Raw genomic sequence first — 20,992 nt, forward strand, 5'->3', positions numbered from 1 at the left:
ATCGCATACCTATAAATAAAAATACTTTAAAATATATTAATATATATTTCGTTCTTATGTTATAAATTCGTTTTTACATAAACTCTTGACTCGCTGGTGGCTGGTTTATTTCGTCCATAATTTTTGAGACCTAGGTATTTCAATTACGCTGCACGTAATGAACATGAACATACATACGTACCTAAACATAGTTATACCTAAGTTATACTAACTTTAGTAGATAGAACTAGATATGCGATACGTGCCAAGTGCCTACACTACGAGTATAAACCTACTCAAGACTTTGCCCTTCATGAAGACTTAAATAATAAATGAATATGGACTTTTCGTTCGTCCAGTTGTGAAATAGGTGATTCCCAACAGAAGAAGGTCAGTAATTGGTTTTTATTTATAGGTATGCGAGTTATATTTCTTTGTATTAGGTACCTACAGTTCATTGAGTTCGGAATTGGAAGAAGGACTAACTTCTAAATGGGACTAGAAAAGAAGGTGTGAACTCTTTATAGCTTCCCTCAAATATTTTCACGTTTTATAAAATCTACATAAAGATGTATTTTAAAATTATGATTTTTGAAAATTACAGGCAACTTGCTCTTAAAGTTGTTGTAAATAGTTTTCGCAGCTTTTTTGGTATTCTTATTGCGTAAATACTTACTACAAGGCACTTTTTTTACACTATCTCTATATCATTTAGATGATGTCAACGACGCCCGTATATTCATATAGGGTAGGTAGTAGGGTATAGGGATGCGTTCATAAGAAGCATTACAAAAGGCACCTCTTCAATATAATAGAAATGCCTACGTCAAAAGGGAGAAGGATTATAAGAGAGGTATGCCGCCGTATGCCTGAAATTTGCCTGAAATGTAGACCGCTGCCGACCTTCAGGATGAAGTAGGAAAGTTCAGCGCTTTCCCGTGTGAATAAATATTAAAGGTTAACAGATTACTTATTATTAATTCATTAAAAAAAAGTTTGTTTTATATCTCAGGTAAGTTTCTAAGTACTGTCTTCAGGAAGGAAAACTGCTCAAAATCTGTAAACTGTATTATTAATGTGGTGAACTGATTTTGAAAACAAACTAAGCTACATTAAGTACGTAGAAGCATTAGCCATTTGATTGAATGAAATTAAAAGTAAAACTGGTTTAAATATTTAACGGGTTACTTAATAATTTATGTATCGTTCGATATCAAAAATAACTCGTTATCAAAGCCCTGTGTAGGGCCTACTTACTAGTATTTTTGTCTTTGTACGTTTCTACCCTTTGTAAGTTTTACGACTAATGTAACAAAATGTTAACGTACTATTCCAGATCAAAGATGATTGAAATTGATAAATAGAGGATCATCAATTTAAGTTTTTTGATTGTTTACTCGACGGGAAGAAACCAAAATATTTTAGGCCTAGGAAAATGCATTTTGCTTTGAAATTACCGACCCTTTTCTCCCAGTTTTTCTGCCTAAACGTGTCAAAGCCTTGACGAGAATTTTAACCGCAAAACTTAGTTTTCATCCGCAATTTAATCTAAAGGGGTGCTTAGCGGTCGGAAGACTTTCAGCAGATCAGCAGCGTTATAAACGTATTTTTTTGTTAAATTTTATCACTAAATATATAAACTATTAATAGTAAAACTAAAAACAGAGAACTAAAGTCACCGACATAGCTCACCGAGTTAGTAAGCTTAAGTGGCAGTGGGCTGGTCACATATGTCGAAGAACCGATGACCGATGGGGTAAACGTGTTCTGGAGTGGAGCCGAAGGGCGTCCCACAATACGTGGCAAACGTATTGTGGGACGCCCTTCGGCTAGATGGGGTGACGACTTGCGAAAGGTGGCTGGTTATGATTGGATGTGGAAAGCTAAAGATCGCATCCAGTGGCGTTCTATGGGAGAGGCCTACGTCCAGCAGTGGACTGCTATAGGCTGATGATGATGATGAATAGTAAAACTAAATATTGTTCATAAAGAAGCTAGAGAACGTTTTAAGTAATAAACTCTTTTGTCCCTCTCCTTCAAAGAACAATTTGTTCTTTGACAGAGAGGGACAAAAACGTATTGTAACTTCTTTATGAATAAGGGGGTTAGTTTACAAGTAACCGGTTAAGAAAGTCCGGTAATGATCTTCTTGCGATAGGTATGAATGATTGTACTATTTGCATGAGAGCATTAAAGTAGAATGAGAACAAAGAAATATAAAATATTTATAAGTGCTTATTTTTTTCCCGGATAGGTATCGCTAGATTGAAGGAAAAATTGTTTTCTATTCCCTTAGTCCCAGGGGAAATAGTGGTTGCCGTTCAATTGATGTGAAAATATTTAACTTTTAGCTTCCTTGAAATTTATTTGTAGGTTTCTACGAGCGACTTTTTATTACATCTTTAATTGGATGTTATGGTAGAAGGATCCATCCAGTTGCCAGTAACATAATATCCAAAGTCTTATTTCAAAAGTTAAAAATAATATAATTCAACCACATTTCTAAGAGTACTACTCATTGAAGTATCATGAATTAATACCTAACTATTATTAGTATACTTACTGCTATCACTATTTCAAAATTTAATTGAGATAAGACCATTATGGTGATGATGATGACCTATAAGGTGCCTTATATCACCTGTCGGCAACACTCATGACCCGACAGTAAACCTGCATGATACAGAGGTGAAGTTGTTTGAATCAAGTTCATGTTTTGCCCTCATTACCTTCACCTGGTTCTGTTGCTTTTGTCGACATAACGCGGTAAAATTAGCATTTTATGAAAGTATAAAGTTATTGGGTAAGTTTAGTGTGTCGTACCGCGTCTCGGCGAGTCGGCTCTGCTGACATCTGCTATGGCTGTAAACACGAGTTATGAATTTTGTTTAGGTTTATTTATGTGATTTTGTTATTTATGAATTACTAGCTGTTCCCGCGAGCTTCGCTTCGCCTTAAAAAGTTTTCCGCGATAAAAAGAATATGTATTTATCCAGCAGGGTTTCAGATAACTATACAAAATTTCATTAAAATCGGTTCAGCCGTTTTGACGTGAAGAGGTAACAAACATACACACATACTCACCAACTTTTATCCTTTATACTATTAGTAGGATGATTGTTTTGTATGGTGCAGAGTTTGCTAATACTGAATCTTGTAGGTGCCGAAGTTTCGGTTCACCGTATATGTTCAGACCATAGAACAACGCAGACTCGGGTGATTCAAACAGATGAGGCTGTCAATCAAACGTGTGTTGCAGGATAAAGTTATTGAACGTCCAGTCAGGATACAGGTTTAAATTACAATCATCATCAAATTAATCAATAGGTAAAATACGATAAATAAGTACTTACTTTTTTTTAAAATGAACTTTGCCTATTAATGAATTTAGAGTTTGAGAGAAGTAATGATTTTATTCCAGTATGGAGTTTTTCAATGATACGCGTTCGTTAAAAACCAATAAGTATATTTATTCAGTATTTACACATTAATTGCTATTATAATTGTTTATTTATTATGAATTTGAGGACAAAACAAGACGATTATACTTAATTACAGTTAGGTATTTCTTTTTAACACATCATTAAAATATACAGCATTAAAGAATACAGTCTTTCTGCATAATATAATAATAATAAGATCATAGAAATCACAAATTATGTAAACATATATGTACTTAAGTATATGTTTTATACATGAACTTATAAAAGATAACTCACTCAGTTTTTAAAATGACTGCAAGCCACCTGCAAGCAATCTTATGGTTGCCAATAGCCAACTTAATAACTTTACCTACCGCAATTTAACCACATACACGAGCTTTTATACCACTTCTACGATGCAAAAAACATTCAAAACTTATATTATAGGTAAGTATACATAAACATACCTATGTATATGACCTGAAATAAAATACATACCATGTAGTTCAGTCGATTGCTGCTAGCGAGTCTAAATTACTTATAATTACACCTCATTAGGATGTACAACCTTTTATTTTGTATTTTACGAGATATGCTTACGAATATCATGTACGAGGAGATTCTTCAAATAATTATCTTCAGACGCGAAGCACTCGACAATATCGAAGTGATCCATCTGGTCCTTGATTTCCAAGTAAATGTTCTGCATCAGGCAAGTCGTATGCAGCAATTCATAGAACTCACGGGATTGTTTCTTGAAGGTTTCGCTGTCGTCCTGCGCTGCTAGTATGTAGATGCGGACTTTCTTCTGCAGGTGTGTGAAAGAGTCGAACTGAGGAGAGAGCGGGACGGCCCACTCGTGCGGCAGCTGCACGAGGTCGTTGACCGAGGTGTGCACGAGCTCACGCAGGTCGTACACGCCGGAGACCAGGAAGGCCCCCTGCAGCCGCTGCGCTCCTGGTACTGTCTCCAGGAAGTCCGCGTTGGATAGAAGCTTGGCGACGAGGTGGGCACCCGCTGAGTGACCCGCGAAGTACACTCCTCTGGAAATTTTATAAACAAACATAAGTTTTTTTTATGTTTAAGTGTGAAGATGAGAGTTTGATTGATGATAGGGAAAAAATACGAGAAATCGCAGAATAAAATGGCTTACGGAGAAAGACAAGTCCAAGAAAATCATTTTTTTAAAATTGAATGCAAAATTTCATCTCTATCCAAAGGTTTTATAATACGATTTACTTATTGTTAGGGGTGGACTGTATTTTGAAAGTCTCCTTCAGGTTTTCCAGTGTTCTTTATTGTTCCGCTTCTGTTACCTGAATGACAATTTGCGTACCAAAAAGGCCCTACTTAAGGGGTAGCAATAAAACGAGTGACTGTAAATTACAGTTCTAAGTGTCAAAATTAATTAATTTGGGTTATAGAATTACTAAGTGAGCGACTGACTGCGAGTGACGAGAAATCAACAGGACAGCAACTTACAAACATTAATTTGAGTTACTTAAAATACAAAATGAGCAGCTTCATAATATTTGAGCGACCTAATATTCGTTTGAGTGTCAACGTTACGTCCTGCATTTTTTTCAATATTTGGCAAATGTATTTTTTATACTGAGCGGCATTTTATCTTAAATGAAGTGTTTCGAATACAATAACCACTTTGAAAAATACACTAATGAGCAGAGTATAATGAGCTCACATTTAAAAAATAAAAATAATATGAAATAACTATTTGAAGAAACACTATTCTATTAGTTGAGAAATTTTATTATTGAAATATAAGGGTAATTAAATAAAACAATGTAGGTACTCTATAAAAATAAAGTAATATGCATGCATTTATTTCATTAAAATGAACAAAAATTAAAATAAGACGCTTCAGTCAACTAAAAAAAAAACTTCTTATAAATACTAAGAAACATTGATAGGTATGAGGAGCCCTACTACTCATCGACACTGGTAAATAAGTGCGGGCTTGGACTTATTGGGCCGGCCTCGTTTTCTTTTTTGTCCAATGGGTATCATTTTTGCTTCCAGTGGTGGTGTTGTTAGTTTGAGCCGAATTGTTAGCCCCAAAACGTGATTGCATACATATCTATTGAAAAATTCGGGACAGTCGCACGATCCTTTTTGCCAGTGCATTTAAAAATCTGTAGTTTTCATTAAAAAGCGTATCAAAATAAAAAACATAAGCCCTCAAATAGAATATCAGTAACCAATAATCATTAATAAAGCAGCATACAAAACTTTGCTCAAAGTGAACTTTTTAGTAGTTCGCTAAGTATAACCTCACTTAGAAAAATCTAATATATCTTAATATTGAAGTTGCCCTCTCTGTATTTCCAGTCGCTCACTTAGTAATTAAGTCGCTCGGATATTTTTTTTATATCTGAAATGGATTTGTCACAGTCCACTTTTTGTAAGCTCGTACTGGATTTTATTATAAAACAATATTCGTCGTCAGTTTAGTTAATTTTTCGCTGACTCAAATTCATACCGCTCAAGTTATTAAAACTGTATGTCATCATCAGTCGCAAAGTTTTTTTTTGTTCGCTCGTTTTATAATTCCCCCTACTTAAGTAATAATAATGAATAATAATAATGTCCTCCTGGCCGAATTTCGACCACGGCGGCCAATCTCATTTGAGATCAGCCATCTACGCAGGAGTAGATTATAGTGCCCAAGTGTGTGCGCAGTACACAGGAGCACTCTCTGTTCCATCACTCTCATAGCCCAATGGGACGGATTGACCGACACGACTAATTTAAGTACTCAGAATTGGTCACGCAACCGATAGCTGATAAGGTGAGATACCTAACTCTAATACTTACAACCAATGATATCAAAGTATAACAACTTACAAACTATGCTATACGAAACTATTACATATACATGTTAATCTAATCTTATGCTAGGTTTTCGTCGTGAACATTCTCCCGCCGTCGCTATCTTGCGATTCTTCTGGCAGCACGACGATCCTCTTCGTTGGTCGACGCAGCACGTGGCCGTTGCTCGTAGTGATGTCGACGACTCGCACGATGTTGTCCTTCCCTGGGTAGACAGCTGTGACTCGTCCTCGAGTCCAGGTGTTGCGCGGGTTGTTGGAGTCACACACGATGACCAGGTCGCCGATCTTCGGTTGGCTGCTGGCGCTGTGTGGCTCCCGCCGGTGTTGGAGTAGCGGTAGGTACTCCTGCATCCACGTCTGCCATCTGTTGAGCTTGCCTCCAGTGCTGTCGTGCTCTCCTGCTGTCGTGAATTCTTCAACGTGTGTCCGAGCGACACGACGGCGCTGCTCTCCTTTTCGTCGCTGGTCTTGGGTACTGGTTCCTTGTTCTCCGTGGGCCAGTGTTCTTCAGAATGCCGCAGGAACTCGAGCCGGTCGAAGTCGTGCGGCGTGGCTCGAGTTGCGTCATCGGTGACATTTTCGGCTGTAGGTACCCATCTCGTAGAATCTTCGATTTCAGCGAACCTGTGAGCGACGAAGGTCTTGAATGTACGTGGCTCAGCTCGTATCCACGCCGCCACCGTCCGTGAGTCGCTCCAGAACACTCTTCTCGTGATGTCTTCACAATCGTGTTCCGATCGAGTTGTGTTCGAGATGCGAGTCCCGAGTACCGCAGCCTGTAGTTCCAGCCGCGGTATTGACGTAGGCTTGATTGGTGCGACTCTGTTCTTCACCATGGCCAGTGTGGCCTTCACGCTGCCGTCTGCTCGTTGCATTCTCCAGTAGGCCGCGGGCGGCGGTTTCGACGGCGGACGGTCCCCTCGTAGCAACTCAGCCGGCGTCTTATGAGTGTTAAGACGAAAGCCGATATTGTCTTCATGTACGTGCCACATGAGGCCGAGTGTCTTCTCTTTTTCGCTCCCGCCGATGTCGATCGTAGCTGTCCCGGGGTCGGTGATGAGGTGGCGTAGTACTTGTCGCTCGTTCGATGCCCATCCGCGTAGTTCGAAGCCCGCTCGTCGATGTATCTCGTCGACTGTCTTCGTGACGTGCTGGGCCTCTTCCACCGACGTGAAGCTTTGCAGGTAGTCGTCCATGTAGTGATTCTTCTCAATTGCTCGGACGACCTCGGGGTGCGTGTCGGCGAAGTCTCTGGCGTTTCTGTTCTTGATGCAGAGTGTCATGCACGGTGACGATGATGCGCCGAAGATGACAGACGTCATGCGGTACTCGTCTGGTGTACCCTCCCGCCGGTCGCTGCGCCAGAGGAAGCGCAGCGCGTCTCGGTCGCACTCCTTGATACATATCTGCATGAATATCTCCTTGATGTCCGCGCTGACTGCGTAGGGGTGCTGCCCGAACCGCATGACCACCCCAGGAAGTGACTGAAGCAGGTCGGGGCCGGTCGGCAGCATCTTGTTCAGGCTGCGTCCATGTGACTTCGCTGCGGCGTCCTGCACCAGTCTTATCTTCTTCTTCTCGGGGTTGCAGACGGCGAAGTGCGGCAGGTACCACGTTCTGTCTTGCGTCGGGAGCGTGGTGGCGGGCTCGGCGTATCCGGACTTCAGCATATTCTCCATGCGCTCTTCATATTTCTTCTTAAGTTCTGGGTCACGGTCGAGCTTGTGTTCGAGGCTGCAGAGTCGTTTCAGTGCGTCTTGACGGTTGTTAGGTATTTTCTCATTTTCTCGTTTCCATAGCAACCGAGTCTCGAAGCGACCATCGGGCAGCCGGCGACTTTCCTCTTCCAGTTTTCTCGTGGCTTCCTCTTCTGGATCTGTCGTCGGTTTTCTCGCTTCGATGTCCAGGGACTCCAGTTCGAGGCAGTGTTTCATCATTTTCTCCTTTGATTCTTCTACGCTCGTGACGTACCCGCAGAAGTTCACAGGTTTGCTCTGTGTGGTGCGGCAACCGTGCAGTACCCAGCCGAGCTGTGTGCGAGATGCCACAGGCTGGTCGCGGCGGCCGTCTCGGACTTCCCTCGAGACAATTAAGTCCCAGTTGTCCTGGCCGATGAGTAGTTTCGGCGATGCCCCTTCGTAGGCAAGTTCTTCTTGGATGTCGCTCAGGTGGCTGCTGTCGTCGACTTCTTCTTTCTTCACCGTCTGAGTGATGAAGTCGAGCTTATCGACTGTGCGTGCATCTTCAAGCTTGAATTCATCTTGTGCGTGCTTGCCCCGTATGGTGAAGTCGACTTTCTTGCTCTTTGAGTGTCGAACTTCTTTGCCGCTGACTCCTTGCACCCACATCGGATCCGTGGGGCCGTCGAGACCGAGAGAGTTGGCCACGTTTGCGTCGATCATCGTGATGGTGCTTCCCTCGTCGAATAGTGCGTAGGTATCAATACTGGAGTGAGGGCCAGTAAGTACCACGGGCGCTATTTTCAGGTAAGCGCGGCGACGCTCGCTGTTGTTCGCTGCGACGGTCGGTTTTTCTGTCGTGGACGCGGTGACCTCTTCGCGTTTGTCTTCTTTCTTGACAGCTTCGTGATGCAGGAGCTTGTGGTGGCTCAGTTTGCAGCCGGAGACACCGCAGGGCTTCGCTTTACATGAGAAGCGGCGATGTGTGCTACGTAGGCAGCGGAAGCACAGCTTGTTCTGTTTCGCTATTTCCCAGCGCTCGTCAGTCGTCTTCTCGGTGAACCTAGTGCATTCAGGTAACTTGTGAGCCTGTTTGCACATAGGGCAGCCGTCCTCTTCTTGCTTGTGCGTGTTCTCGGCGGCGTAGGTACGTTCCGTCGTCTTCTTCGCAGCTTTCTCCCTCGCACTCACGGGTGTAGGTGCGCTGTTGTCGATCTGCTCGAGCGCGACGTATGGGCCGCACTTGTCCGCTTCGTGGTTCAGGTAGGTAGAGAGCTTCTTCAGGTTCGCTTCTTCACCATGATGCGTGAAGTTGTACTCGTACCATTTGTCACGAAGAATCGGTGTGAGCTTCTCGATTACAGTGCGCTCGGTCTCCGGGTTGTAGAGGAAGTGCGGTTTCTTCAGTGCTTCGATCGTAGCCACGATGTTGGCCAGCTTGCTTGCGAAGATGCACAGGTCACGTGGGCTCTCAGCTAACTTCGGTAGTTTCTTCACTTTGTCGAGCTCGTTGAGTATGAGTGCTTCTGGTCGCCCGAACCGTCGTTCCAAGCCCTGTATAATGACGACAGGGTTCGGATCGCTGATTAGTAGACAGCTGACGGCTTCGAGGGCAGCCCCACGCAGGCTTTTTCTCAGGCGGGCGACGTTTTCTATCTTCGTGAAGTACTTCTCAGTTTCCTGGTAGGCCGCACGAAACGGTAGCCACTCGCTGCTGTTTCCGTTGAACGTAGGTAGCTCTTGAATGTACCGTGGCGGTTCTCTGTAGCCGCCGCCGCTCAGCACACTTTTCAATAGTGCGGTGAGCTGCGTGACGTCTTCACTCGACGACTTTTCTTGTTGGCGCTCGGGAGGCGCGCGTTCTTCATACTGCGGCGCCTCGACGACCCGTGGCGGTTCTGTAGGTATCCACGGGGTGGGAGGGGCCTGTGTCTGGCCCCTCACGGGGGACGAGCCTCTTGCATGGCCCGCTGTGAGAGCGAGAGCACGGGGCGGGGGCTTAGAGGATTGCTCCTGCACCCACTGCTCGATGCGCTCGCTCTTGTCGACGATGTCTTCATCTTCCTCGTCGGACGAGTCCTCCGCTTGTATCCGCATGAGCCTCACCTTCGCTAGTTCAGCGGCGGCTTGTGCTTCCTTCTTTTGCGCCTCGGCCAACAGCTCTCTAGCCTCCAATTCCGCGAGGTATCTCTTGCGGGAGGCTTTGGAGTGATGTGACCGGGGCCGTAAGGTAGCTGGCTGCGATGTGACTTGACGCACCACAGTGACCACGCTCGTGTCTCGAGGTGGCGGCGTCGCAGGGCGCTTTGATCCGGTAGCGCTTGCGTTCGTCGCCGACGTGGTCGTGGCGGATGTCTCAGTCACACCGCTTCCCATAGTCGTCGTGGTGTTGCTCGTGCAGACCGTGCTTGATTCGGCGGTACTGGACTCTTCCTTCCGGCTACTGTGGCTTCTAGTAACCGGCATTTTCGTCCTTTATTCCCGTTTTCGGCTCTTCGATAGACCACTGTTCAGTGGGTCTGCCAATTTCTTCCTCTTATCTGGCTTCTCGAAGGTTCGATGTTTCTTCTGATCCGTCTCGAAGTTGACCAATGTTAGGGGTGGACTGTATTTTGAAAGTCTCCTTCAGGTTTTCCAGTGTTCTTTATTGTTCCGCTTCTGTTACCTGAATGACAATTTGCGTACCAAAAAGGCCCTACTTAAGTACTCAGAATTGGTCACGCAACCGATAGCTGATAAGGTGAGATACCTAACTCTAATACTTACAACCAATGATATCAAAGTATAACAACTTACAAACTATGCTATACGAAACTATTACATATACATGTTAATCTAATCTTATGCTAGGTTTTCGTCGTGAACACTTATCAATTTATGATAAGTGACCATCACAATAAATATACATGAAAATCGACATTCCTAACGCTCAATCTAATTTGCATACAAACAGGTCAACCTCGCCAACCTACCTCGAGTCCATCTTCTCCGCATACTCAAACACGAACTTGGCTGCACTGGCGACCTGGTCCACGATCTCGGCCAGCGTGGCGACGGGGCACAGGTCGTAGCCCACCACGACTGTCTTCACGCGGGAGCGGTGCAGCGGCGGCGCCGGGTAGCGCGACACCTCGCGGGACAACTCCTGCCAGTAGCCGCCGTGCACGAACACCAGGATCGGAGAGTCTGGGAAGAGGTATTCATTTGTTGTAGTGTATAAGCGATAAAAGTGGTAATTGATCTTCAGCTGCCTCTACACGGGTTCTTATCGATGCGACGTAGATAAACGTCAACATATCGTGATTCGCCATAGATACGGCTCTGTGAGAAAGAATTTATCGACGTCAATAACGAACCTGTGTAGCGGTCGCTAGTATTGCGTTAGCATAAGGTAAACGAAACTTGACATTACATGCTACTTCTGCATTATTACTTATTATTATTAAACTCTTTATTGAACAAAATAAATTGTTACAAAGGCGAACTTAATGCTAGCAGCATTTTCTACCAGTTAACCTTTGGTGATGTTGAAAAAGTGATTGGTAGTGCTTACGATAGAAGATGGTCTAAATTGAGTACCTAACCAAAATATTAATATAACTATACCTATACAATATAAGTAAATAATTATATACATGATACATACATACATACATACATACATACATACACATATACATACATAAACTTAAAATTACTATCATTACTTCACTATTATTTTCTGTCACTAGTAGACTGTAGAGGATAGTAGACTTGGGGTGACTTGGGGGTGACTGGGAGTGACGGGGACTCTATCACGAGTCGGAATGACTGACACATTGACACAGCATAAATTAATTCCTCTGATAATTATTTTACCTGTCTTGAAATAGACCCAGTGTAATTTGGTTAGACACGTATGTTATTGAAGCCTACAACTATTTGTATACCTTTGACTAATTCTCGTTACATAGTAATTACATCCTGACGTCATAACGTAATTATTTGTACTTAAGGCCGTAACTTGGTAGGCAAGCATAACTTTGTTCAATGGTTGTAATTTTATCGTAAACAGTTTTCCTGATAACACTTTTATTTAGCCAACATTTACGCGTTCTTCCGTGACGGATTGTTTCTTTGTCATTATAGTGATTGTGACCTTGAGTTTGCTTTTAAGTACCTATATGTGAATAGAAGTAAGTATATAAGAGAGTAAGTAATTATTCACAATATGTAAATGTAAAAATGTGTCATATCTTTCTTTTCAAAATTTTTGGCCGTAGATAATCCACTGGTATGGTTAGTAAATAATTATCATCTCAGCCATAGGACGTTCACTGCTGAACATAGGCCTCCCCTCATGACCTCCACCTTCCGATCGGAGGCGCCCCGCATCTACGACTAGATCATCCGTCCATCTCGCGGGAGGCCGCCCAACGCTCCACTTGCTGTAATACAATAAATAAGTATAATAAATTTACCATCAGGCAGGTCTGTGCCGAATATGTCGAGCTTCTGTCCGGGCGTGGAGCCGTACTCGATCTCCAGCTTGTGAGGGACGCTGTTAATTGCCTTTTCGCTTTCTGGAAACAATCAAATTCATCGGATTAAAAGCATGTTCAGAAGGCTTAGTATGTGGCGCCAGACGCGCACGTCAAGATCTGATAAAAGTTTTCCGCCACACTCGCTCTCTACCTCGAGACGGCGGGCGCGATGTGCGTAAGCGCGACGCAAAACTTTTGTGATGTCTTGACATGCGCGTCTTGCACCCCGTGGTAGGTCTTCGTTAATGAGGAAGGTTTTCACCAGCTTCCATTGCAAACGGTGCGGACACCGTGCATTATCTCCTTCGTCTACCAAGCTAGATTGCATCCGTTGTTCTTTAGACGACATGATATGATGATGGAACTACTAATCACTCCTTGCTTATCTATAAGACTGCCTCTAGTCTATAAGGCCCACCTGTAGTAACCAGCCGCACGTGATGCTGCAGCACCTGCTGCGGCGCGGGGAAGCGGCGCGACCAGGCGCTGGGCGTGTACTGCCGCTCCAGCGCGCCCTGCCCCTGCTCCGAGATCAGCGACATGCTGCTGCTGGAGAGAGAGGGAGAGAGGGTTAGATGGAGACAGTTGCAACGGGACAGGGACAGTATGACCAGATTTGTCAGTGGTGGTAGCTATGGAGAAGGAGCGGGTGTGACACAGCTCACAAACCGTCAATATTTCGTTTGAATTAATGAATTTTCAGTTTTAACTTTGAAAAGATACAAAAGTGTCCTACACACAGATACATATACCATTCTTACTGAATATTTTTCATGTACTTAAAAATAAGTGACTTTTAAGTCATTTCAGGAATGTGCATTTAGGCAAATACTACAATGTACCCACGTATAGTTGTATAAGTACTTACAGTATAAAGTGTATAAACTACTATTTATGTACCCATGTCGTGTGAGTAAATCACTGCATCCTTGATGTTATCAGATGGTACCTATAATGGTATCCATAAGTACATAATTATGTACTAATTGCACATAAACCAGGATTAATATTAATGTTGTTCCTATTCCTATAGCTAAGTACCGTTCGTGTTCATACGTTAGTACAAAAAACTAAAGTACGATAGAGATCAGTTGACTCCACTCGCAGAGGAAATGAGTGTGGATGAATGATATCGCGGAGCATCAATCACGGAGCAGTCACGCCACCGCCGATCCTATTATAATCATGTCCGGTAGTGACATCGATCGCATACCCAGGGATCTCATCCGGCCTGGGTGTACCTTATACAGGGTGTTGCAAATGTATTACTTTATTCATTTATTAATGAAGCATGGAAAACCAACAGCATGGAATTATAAAACTAGGTATAGTTAAGTTAATAGTAACAGACATGCCAGTTAAAGGTTTTCGCTTATAGAAACCTGGTACTTTACTTATGTCGGATTAATAAGCACTCAGCTCAGTTGTTGTGAACAACTTTTTTCTACTGCTTTGGAAATATGTCCGGTGGCTGGGCAGTCAGCGAATGAAAACACTAATTGGACTGCTTCCTTTCAAACCACATTTGTCCAACCCTAGTGCAGATGTTTTGGTGATGATGAAAGATTGTAAAGTCAAAGTTAATCCTCAAGAGCACTCACATTTCTTTCCTAGGTACCTACGCTTATATATATTTACTTATTATTGTACTCTTCAACTGAGTAGGCATTTATGAATAAGTATATCAACACACGACTAAAATCATATATTTTGAAGGTAGCTATATTTTGAATTTCTCTAGCATGATTCTAGATAACACCAAGTCTTCAAGCACCTTATCATGTCTACATAAATTAATTTTGAATGGAAATTGAATTAAGTGCCTGAAATAATTATTTGAATTTGAGTGCTAAGAGGGAGCCTTTTCGGCATTGGCCCGGGATAATTGAGATTTGAGCTGCCCCTGTCATCGACAAAAAATAATCTAATGAAATCACATGTTAGTACAGGTATAATAGGTAAGTAGAATATAATATTTTGCGAGTGGAGTGTGTAGTGTCAGTGTGTAACTATGTAGGTATAGGTATAAGTACTTACTTATAACCCTATGGTTATATCTTCTAGTTAATTATTCTTCCAGCTTTTATCTTCTACCTCTATGGGTAGAAGATAAAAACTAACGTCTCAATACAAAGTCACAGTTAAAATACTAGTTAAGTAATTACTTACGCAAAGTTATTATAATGTCAAATTGAATTATTATTATAAACACAGGTGGTAACCGTCGTCGTGTTTTTTCGACGACTTTTTATCCAGAGGCGCGAGCATAGGATTCGATACTATTTTCGAATCTACACGAAGGGTCGCTTTTACCAAACGCTAAACGTATTCAAATCAAATTTTAAATACTTTTTGTACTAACTGACAGACGTATGACAGGCTACTAAATACGTTTAGCGTTTGGTGAAATTCCACCTAACATGGAAAAACAAATGCCACTTTTGGAACTAACAAATTTGCCTTACATTCTGACAGTGACATTTGACGATACGCAACGTAAACGGAGGTTTCGAATCCTGTGCTCGGGCAACAGGAAGCTGTAGTTTGTGTAAAAGAATTTGCAAGCAAAGCGAAGCAAAAATCTATTCCGAGGCTACATAATCTAAATTAAAATAATGAAATGAGCGCAAGGTGAAATAATAAGTAAGTACTTAACTTTGTTTTGAGTTCTGCGGTTGGTGACCAAAGTTCGTTATTGTAAAATTTTGAACTTTTCCGTATTTTAACTTTAAGCTGTTGGAACTGTTGTGGTGGGAAGATTGCGGTCGTCGCGACTTGTCAGAAGACTTTGGGCTGAAATTCTGGCTACAGCACTGACCAGCCCGCTAACCACATAAAGGAATCAATAAAAATAATTAGCCTTATTAAACTAATATAATTAACTTTAGTCGGAAGTACCAACACTGACCTGTTTTTCTGAACGAGAAGCTTTTTTGTATTGTTCTTCGCGTATATCCGCGTAATTTGATATATATATATATATATATATATATATATATATATAGTTAGAAATGTTATTTAATTCTAAATTTAAAATTTTGAGTTCTCTAACTCTAATTTTTGTATCACTATTGTATTTTTCACTTTTCACAATACGAGAACTTCTTATTTTACAACTAGTAAGTCAGCCTGCCGATACACAACCTGAACTGACACAATGTATGTACTCACTAGATATTTGATACTCCGTCGTTGTAAGGTATCGGGTATCGACATATTACCTGGTAGGTATCTATTAAGTTTTGTGTGCATGTCGCAGGCATCTGGTTTAATCTTCTGTTTGATTGAACCGCTAGCCCGTTCATTGGATGACGCTGCTTAGTTGTATGACTAGGCCGAACGTTGATTGCACAAGCGTCACAAAACGTCCAACTAGTTAGCTGACTTAAAATCAGTCAGGTGGTGAACAAAACAAATATGGCGTCTAACAGCTAACAGCTGACACAAAAATCACCTATATTGTTAGTTTTTTGCAAATAAATTAGTTTTAAAGTGCGTTATTTGTGTTAAAATAGTGTGACAACATGGATTTACCTATTATTACGCCGCAGGCGGATAGTTTCAAAGAAAAAATTGTGGCGTAACTGGATAATTATAAACAACAATATGAAGGTACGTTTATTGTTATTGTTTAGTTAATTTGTGAGATAAGAGCTTTGTAACATAGTCTTTTTGTTGACTCTTGTCTGGTCATGTTCACCCTAACCAGACATTACAAAGTTGCTATACTATATCCCATTCAACGACTCCGCTGAATGACGTTCAGTCAAGACGTCGAACGTTACAATCAACGACTTGACGAGTTGTCCTTTAGTCATACAACTGAATAGCGCCATCCAATGAACGGGCTAGTGGTTCAATCAAACAGGAGATTAAACCAGATGCCTGCGACATGCATGTGTTTTACAGGTGAATATACTAAGAATTTCACTTTTCCCACGTTACAGGCACTGCATGAAGACTATGTTCAAACAAAACACTGAAAACATATTAAGATAAGAAATTTATTTCAGCAATCTATTTGCTATACAACTTGTAGTGTTGTTTAGTAGTTAACTATGTGCAAAGTCTAGTGAGGTCTTCTAACGTGCCGTAGTAGCCTGGTAGCTATGTAATACAGTTTGCAACTCAAGTATTAAAGACTAGTTCTAGACTAGTCTTTGGGTATATCCGACAACTTAAATAAAACAATATATTACATAGTTACGAGTAGTACATACAGGATGCAATGAAATCAATTTCCTTATTCATGTCTTCAGCGGTTACTTAACGATGAATTTGATTTGTAATTAATCTTAATTAATACATGCTGACAAAAAACATTTCCTTTTTCTTGTATTCAGCAGTCAGTTAAATGTTAGAATTATACATCAATTTTAACAAACCGTTTGAAATATTTGTTTGTAATAGGTGTTGAAATTAGCGGCTGGTTAGGTACAGTTTTTTTTTATAATTATGAATTCTGTACTCTAATCTATTTCTATTCCTACTAATTACAAAACTTTTCCATAAAAGATTGTTCCATTACCAACCTATATTAATAAGTATGTAATTTAATTAATTCACGGTATGGGTATATAAGGAGTTTACAAAAACGCACCTACTACTTAGGGTATATACCACCCTCTGATCCTCAATGTTTGCGTGACAAATGTGACAATCCAACAACGGGTTAACCCTTGTCCGTTCCGGTACGGTAACAGTTACTGTTGTGGTATGTTTTAACAGTAGTTAAACCCAGAGTTAACTCATTAAATTTAAACTGGGTCAAATGAAATAAAATCAAACATAAAGTAGGCCAAACTACATAGGTACAGATACCTGATGGAACGTCTAAGAGGGTTGAACTGGTTTGAGATACCGTAATTACTTCCTGATGGTATTTATCTATCAATCCCTATATCAATCGAGTAGCAGTCAACCCTATCCTTACCTATATCAAACTGGAATATACATTCTACTTAGAATACTTGCTATGTATGAACAAAAACATAAAAATAATAATGATTTTCACGAGGTTGCCTACTTATTTATTTATTTATTTAACTCTTTATTGTACAAATATTACAAATAAAAGTACAAAGGGTGGACTTAATGCTAAAAGCATTTTCTGCCAGTCAACCCGCAGGAGGTACAGGAAAAATAGGTAATAAGGTGTACAAAAAAGAATTAAATAAAGGAAAAGAATAGTAGAATTAGGGCCTGTTTCACAATGTCTGGTTAGTGGCTACCTGTAAGATAAAACACATGCTGTCACTGTCAAAAAAATAATAACAGAGAGTGACAGCATGTAGGTATTTTATCTCACAGGTAGCCACTAACCAGACATTGTGAAACAGGGCCTTAGTGTCATTAACACTTGCCCATAATACATACTATATGTATAAGTTAGGATGCTGACATAGATTATTTACCATTTTAAAAGTAAATCTGTACGTTACAATTACCTATGCTAGTACTTAATAAATTAATAATGTAAATACTTATAAAATGATACCAAAGTAGGTGATGTGCACTCATAAGTTAAATATGAATTATGGGCTAAAGTTATATATAAGTTACAAGTAGGTACCTACAGCGACGTCTTATCACATCATGTCTTTTAAAACAAATATACTTACATAGGTACTTGGTACGCCTATAGATAATATAATTAAGCGTATACTTATGTAAATATAGTGGTGATGCAATTAAAAGCGAATTTATGCTAACTTAACATTATTATGAATGATAGTGATTTTTCAATTAAATAATATGCAATATTAATTTGATTTCATTTCAATGGGTTGTTTGTTGTGCTTTCGAATTTGATTTGAAAGACAAAGTTAGACAATAAGTAGGTACCTATGTGTTTTAATGGTCCCTCTAGGTACTCCATGAAAATTTTCATCACGAACACTTTTTCATAGTCACACCACATGCATATAAAAAAGACAATGTACGGTCAGCTGCATAAGTAGCTATACACTTCTGAACCTTGTCAAACTGACGAACCGTCAATGTTTTAATGAATGCATAGGTGGTTTCAGATTCACAAGGTACAAAAGTGTACAGCTACTTATGCAGCTGACTGTACCTACATTCAAGACCCGAGAGCCAAAATTTGTGTTTAAACAAACATCTGCCCCGGCCGAGGAGCGAACCCGGGACCAAGCAGTGGGTCACTGTAACCACCGTATTTGACAGCGGACATCGCTTTTCTGTCATATCTGACCTAACTTGTATGGATCTGACAGATGTATAAAAGATAAGTTAATTAGGTAAATTATATAGGTGCCGGTTGTATTAGGTAAGTACCTAGTTATGTTAGCTGTAGATATTTTAAAGTAATCAAACCAGAAATGCTGACTTATTCAGGCAAGAATCCATAGATAGATGAAATATTGAAACCGGCTTTAAAATTACAAAATACAGGTGGCACTTGTAGGTAATAAACTTGTAACAATGTACGCTGTTTTTTACGAACTCAAAACCTTTCATTATCTAAATAAAATATTATTGAGTGAAGTTATTTGTACCTAAGAACTAGGTGCCTATACATCTATCTATCTACTATGTAATAACCATAGGTAAAACCAAATTTATGAATTTACCGAGTTATCGGTAACCTGACTGACGTACCTACTTACATAAATAAATAAATATGTGGGGACATCTCACACACGGCCATCCGACCCCAAGCTAGGCAGAACCTGTGTTATGGGTGTCGGACAGCTGATATATCTACACAAATACATAGATAGATAGATACTAAATATAAATATCAACACCCAAGACCCGAGTACAAATATCTGTCTTTAAACAAATATCTTTAAATTGCTTGTGTTGGGGTCCACCAACCCGCACTTGGCCAGCGTGGTGGACTAGGCCTAAACCCTTCCTTCATTGGAAGGAGACCCGTGCCCCAGCAGTGGGGACGTAATGGGTCGTGATGATGATGATGATGAAACAAATATCTGCCCCAGCCGGGAATCGAACCCGGGACCTTCGGCATAGCAGTCAGGGCCACTAACCACTACGCCATTGGACCGTCTAACTTACATAGGTATCATATTATCCTGATCCTAATCCTAATCCTAACTAAGTAATATGATAAATGCGAAAGTAACTGTGTCTGTCTGTGTGTTACTCTTTCACGCCAAAACTACGGAACGGATTTGAATGGAATTTGGTATAGGTACATATGGTCTAGACCCTGAGAAAGAACTTAGGCTACTTTTTATCCCGGCATTCCCACGGGAATTTTTTTTAAAGCGAAGCGAAGCTCGCGGGAACAGCTAGTAAAATATAAATAGATAAAGTTCAGTTGCATTGCAGTGCTATGCGATAACTTGTATTTTTACATACTTATAACGTAGTTTTAAAAGGTTTATCAAGAGAATGAAACCGAATGGCATTTACTGCTATACCTAACTAGTCTATAAATTGCCATTAAGTTTATTATAATTACAATGAATCCGGTTATGTATGGCCGTGGTATATAGGCCCAGCTTTATCTAAACCTACTTGCTGGCGAGAATGCTAATTAATAGATCATTTACCCATTGTTTATGTAAACAATGCTCTCTTATTTATAGACCTCAGTGCATGTTAACAAACCAATAACACATAGGTAGGTAAGTATGTTACATATTATATACATATATAGATTGAGTGGATGTATCAAAACTAGCATCAAGTGTGTCGAGTGTCGACCAACATATACCTTGATTTTACTCATACAGGGTGAATTTAATCAGTCATCTACGATGCAGTTAAATATTCTTATCTAATCAATCAATCCAAAACCATCAATAAGTACTTAATCAGATATTTAATTTCATAAAAACAATAAGTAGGTTAGTTAGTAGATGCTCACTTTAGATGAAAAAGCTAAAGTGAGCAGCGCTTATCTTATTACTTGTGTTTCTATCCATGTTTTCTTCCGAATATTTAAATAAAAGAAACAGTTAAAATGTATAAATAGGTACTCAACTTATTTTATAATAACAAGGGCTATTTTTTTAATTAATTATAAATAGTAAGAAAAACAAAAAAGCTTACCAAAATTGTAAGCCAGGGACACGAAGAGATGCGCAGAAAGATTGTTGGTAAACAACATTGGCGGGTGCGACGCCCTAGTGTTGCGCCTGCGCAAGTCGCCGCGACGACGTGACTGCTCCCACGCGCGGCAACCACTACTGGGCTTCAACCGGCCACTGGACTGGTGCTGGACCGCTCACTCTCGCTATCTGCGTATCAAACCAGCTTCACTCTTCTCGCTCCTATTTATAAATTCAAATGTGAACCCACGCGCCTATCATTATCTTGAGTTCGTCCTACTGACTTGATTTTTTTAAATTGGGCTGACGTACGTTCGGGATCTTAAATAGCTAAGTAAAATGGGGTCACACAACTCGTCTTTCTGAACAAAATTTTGAAAATGTTTATAGAAACTTTATTGACCAGCAGACTTATTGTTACGTAAGTACCTAACTTATTTTGGTCGTAAAAGCTCCATTCATAAATACAATATTTACTTTCGTCACCCTAATGACAAA

General features: G+C 40.5%; 1 protein-coding gene across 2 annotated transcripts; it reads right to left on the bottom strand.

Moving 5' to 3' along the window:
* Positions 1-3,428: 3,428 nt before the first annotated feature.
* Positions 3,429-20,698, bottom strand: LOC105386122 (kynurenine formamidase). Of its 2 annotated transcripts, none has more exons than XM_011556620.3 (5): positions 20,496-20,698; positions 12,871-12,998; positions 12,390-12,491; positions 10,902-11,115; positions 3,429-4,444 (listed from the first exon to the last, which is right to left on the bottom strand). In XM_011556620.3, the coding sequence occupies exons 2-5, from the start codon at positions 12,992-12,994 to the stop codon at positions 3,985-3,987; spliced, it is 900 nt and encodes a 299-aa protein (XP_011554922.3). In that variant the 5' UTR covers positions 12,995-12,998; positions 20,496-20,698; the 3' UTR covers positions 3,429-3,984. The 2 variants fall into 2 exon arrangements, with proteins under 2 accessions (XP_011554922.3, XP_011554921.3); XM_011556619.3 differs by having other exon boundaries at positions 12,871-13,001; positions 20,496-20,696.
* Positions 20,699-20,992: the final 294 nt, after the last annotated feature.

The sequence above is a fragment of the Plutella xylostella genome, chromosome 15, assembly GCF_932276165.1.
Source record: "Plutella xylostella chromosome 15, ilPluXylo3.1, whole genome shotgun sequence".
NCBI lineage: Eukaryota > Metazoa > Arthropoda > Insecta > Lepidoptera > Plutellidae > Plutella > Plutella xylostella.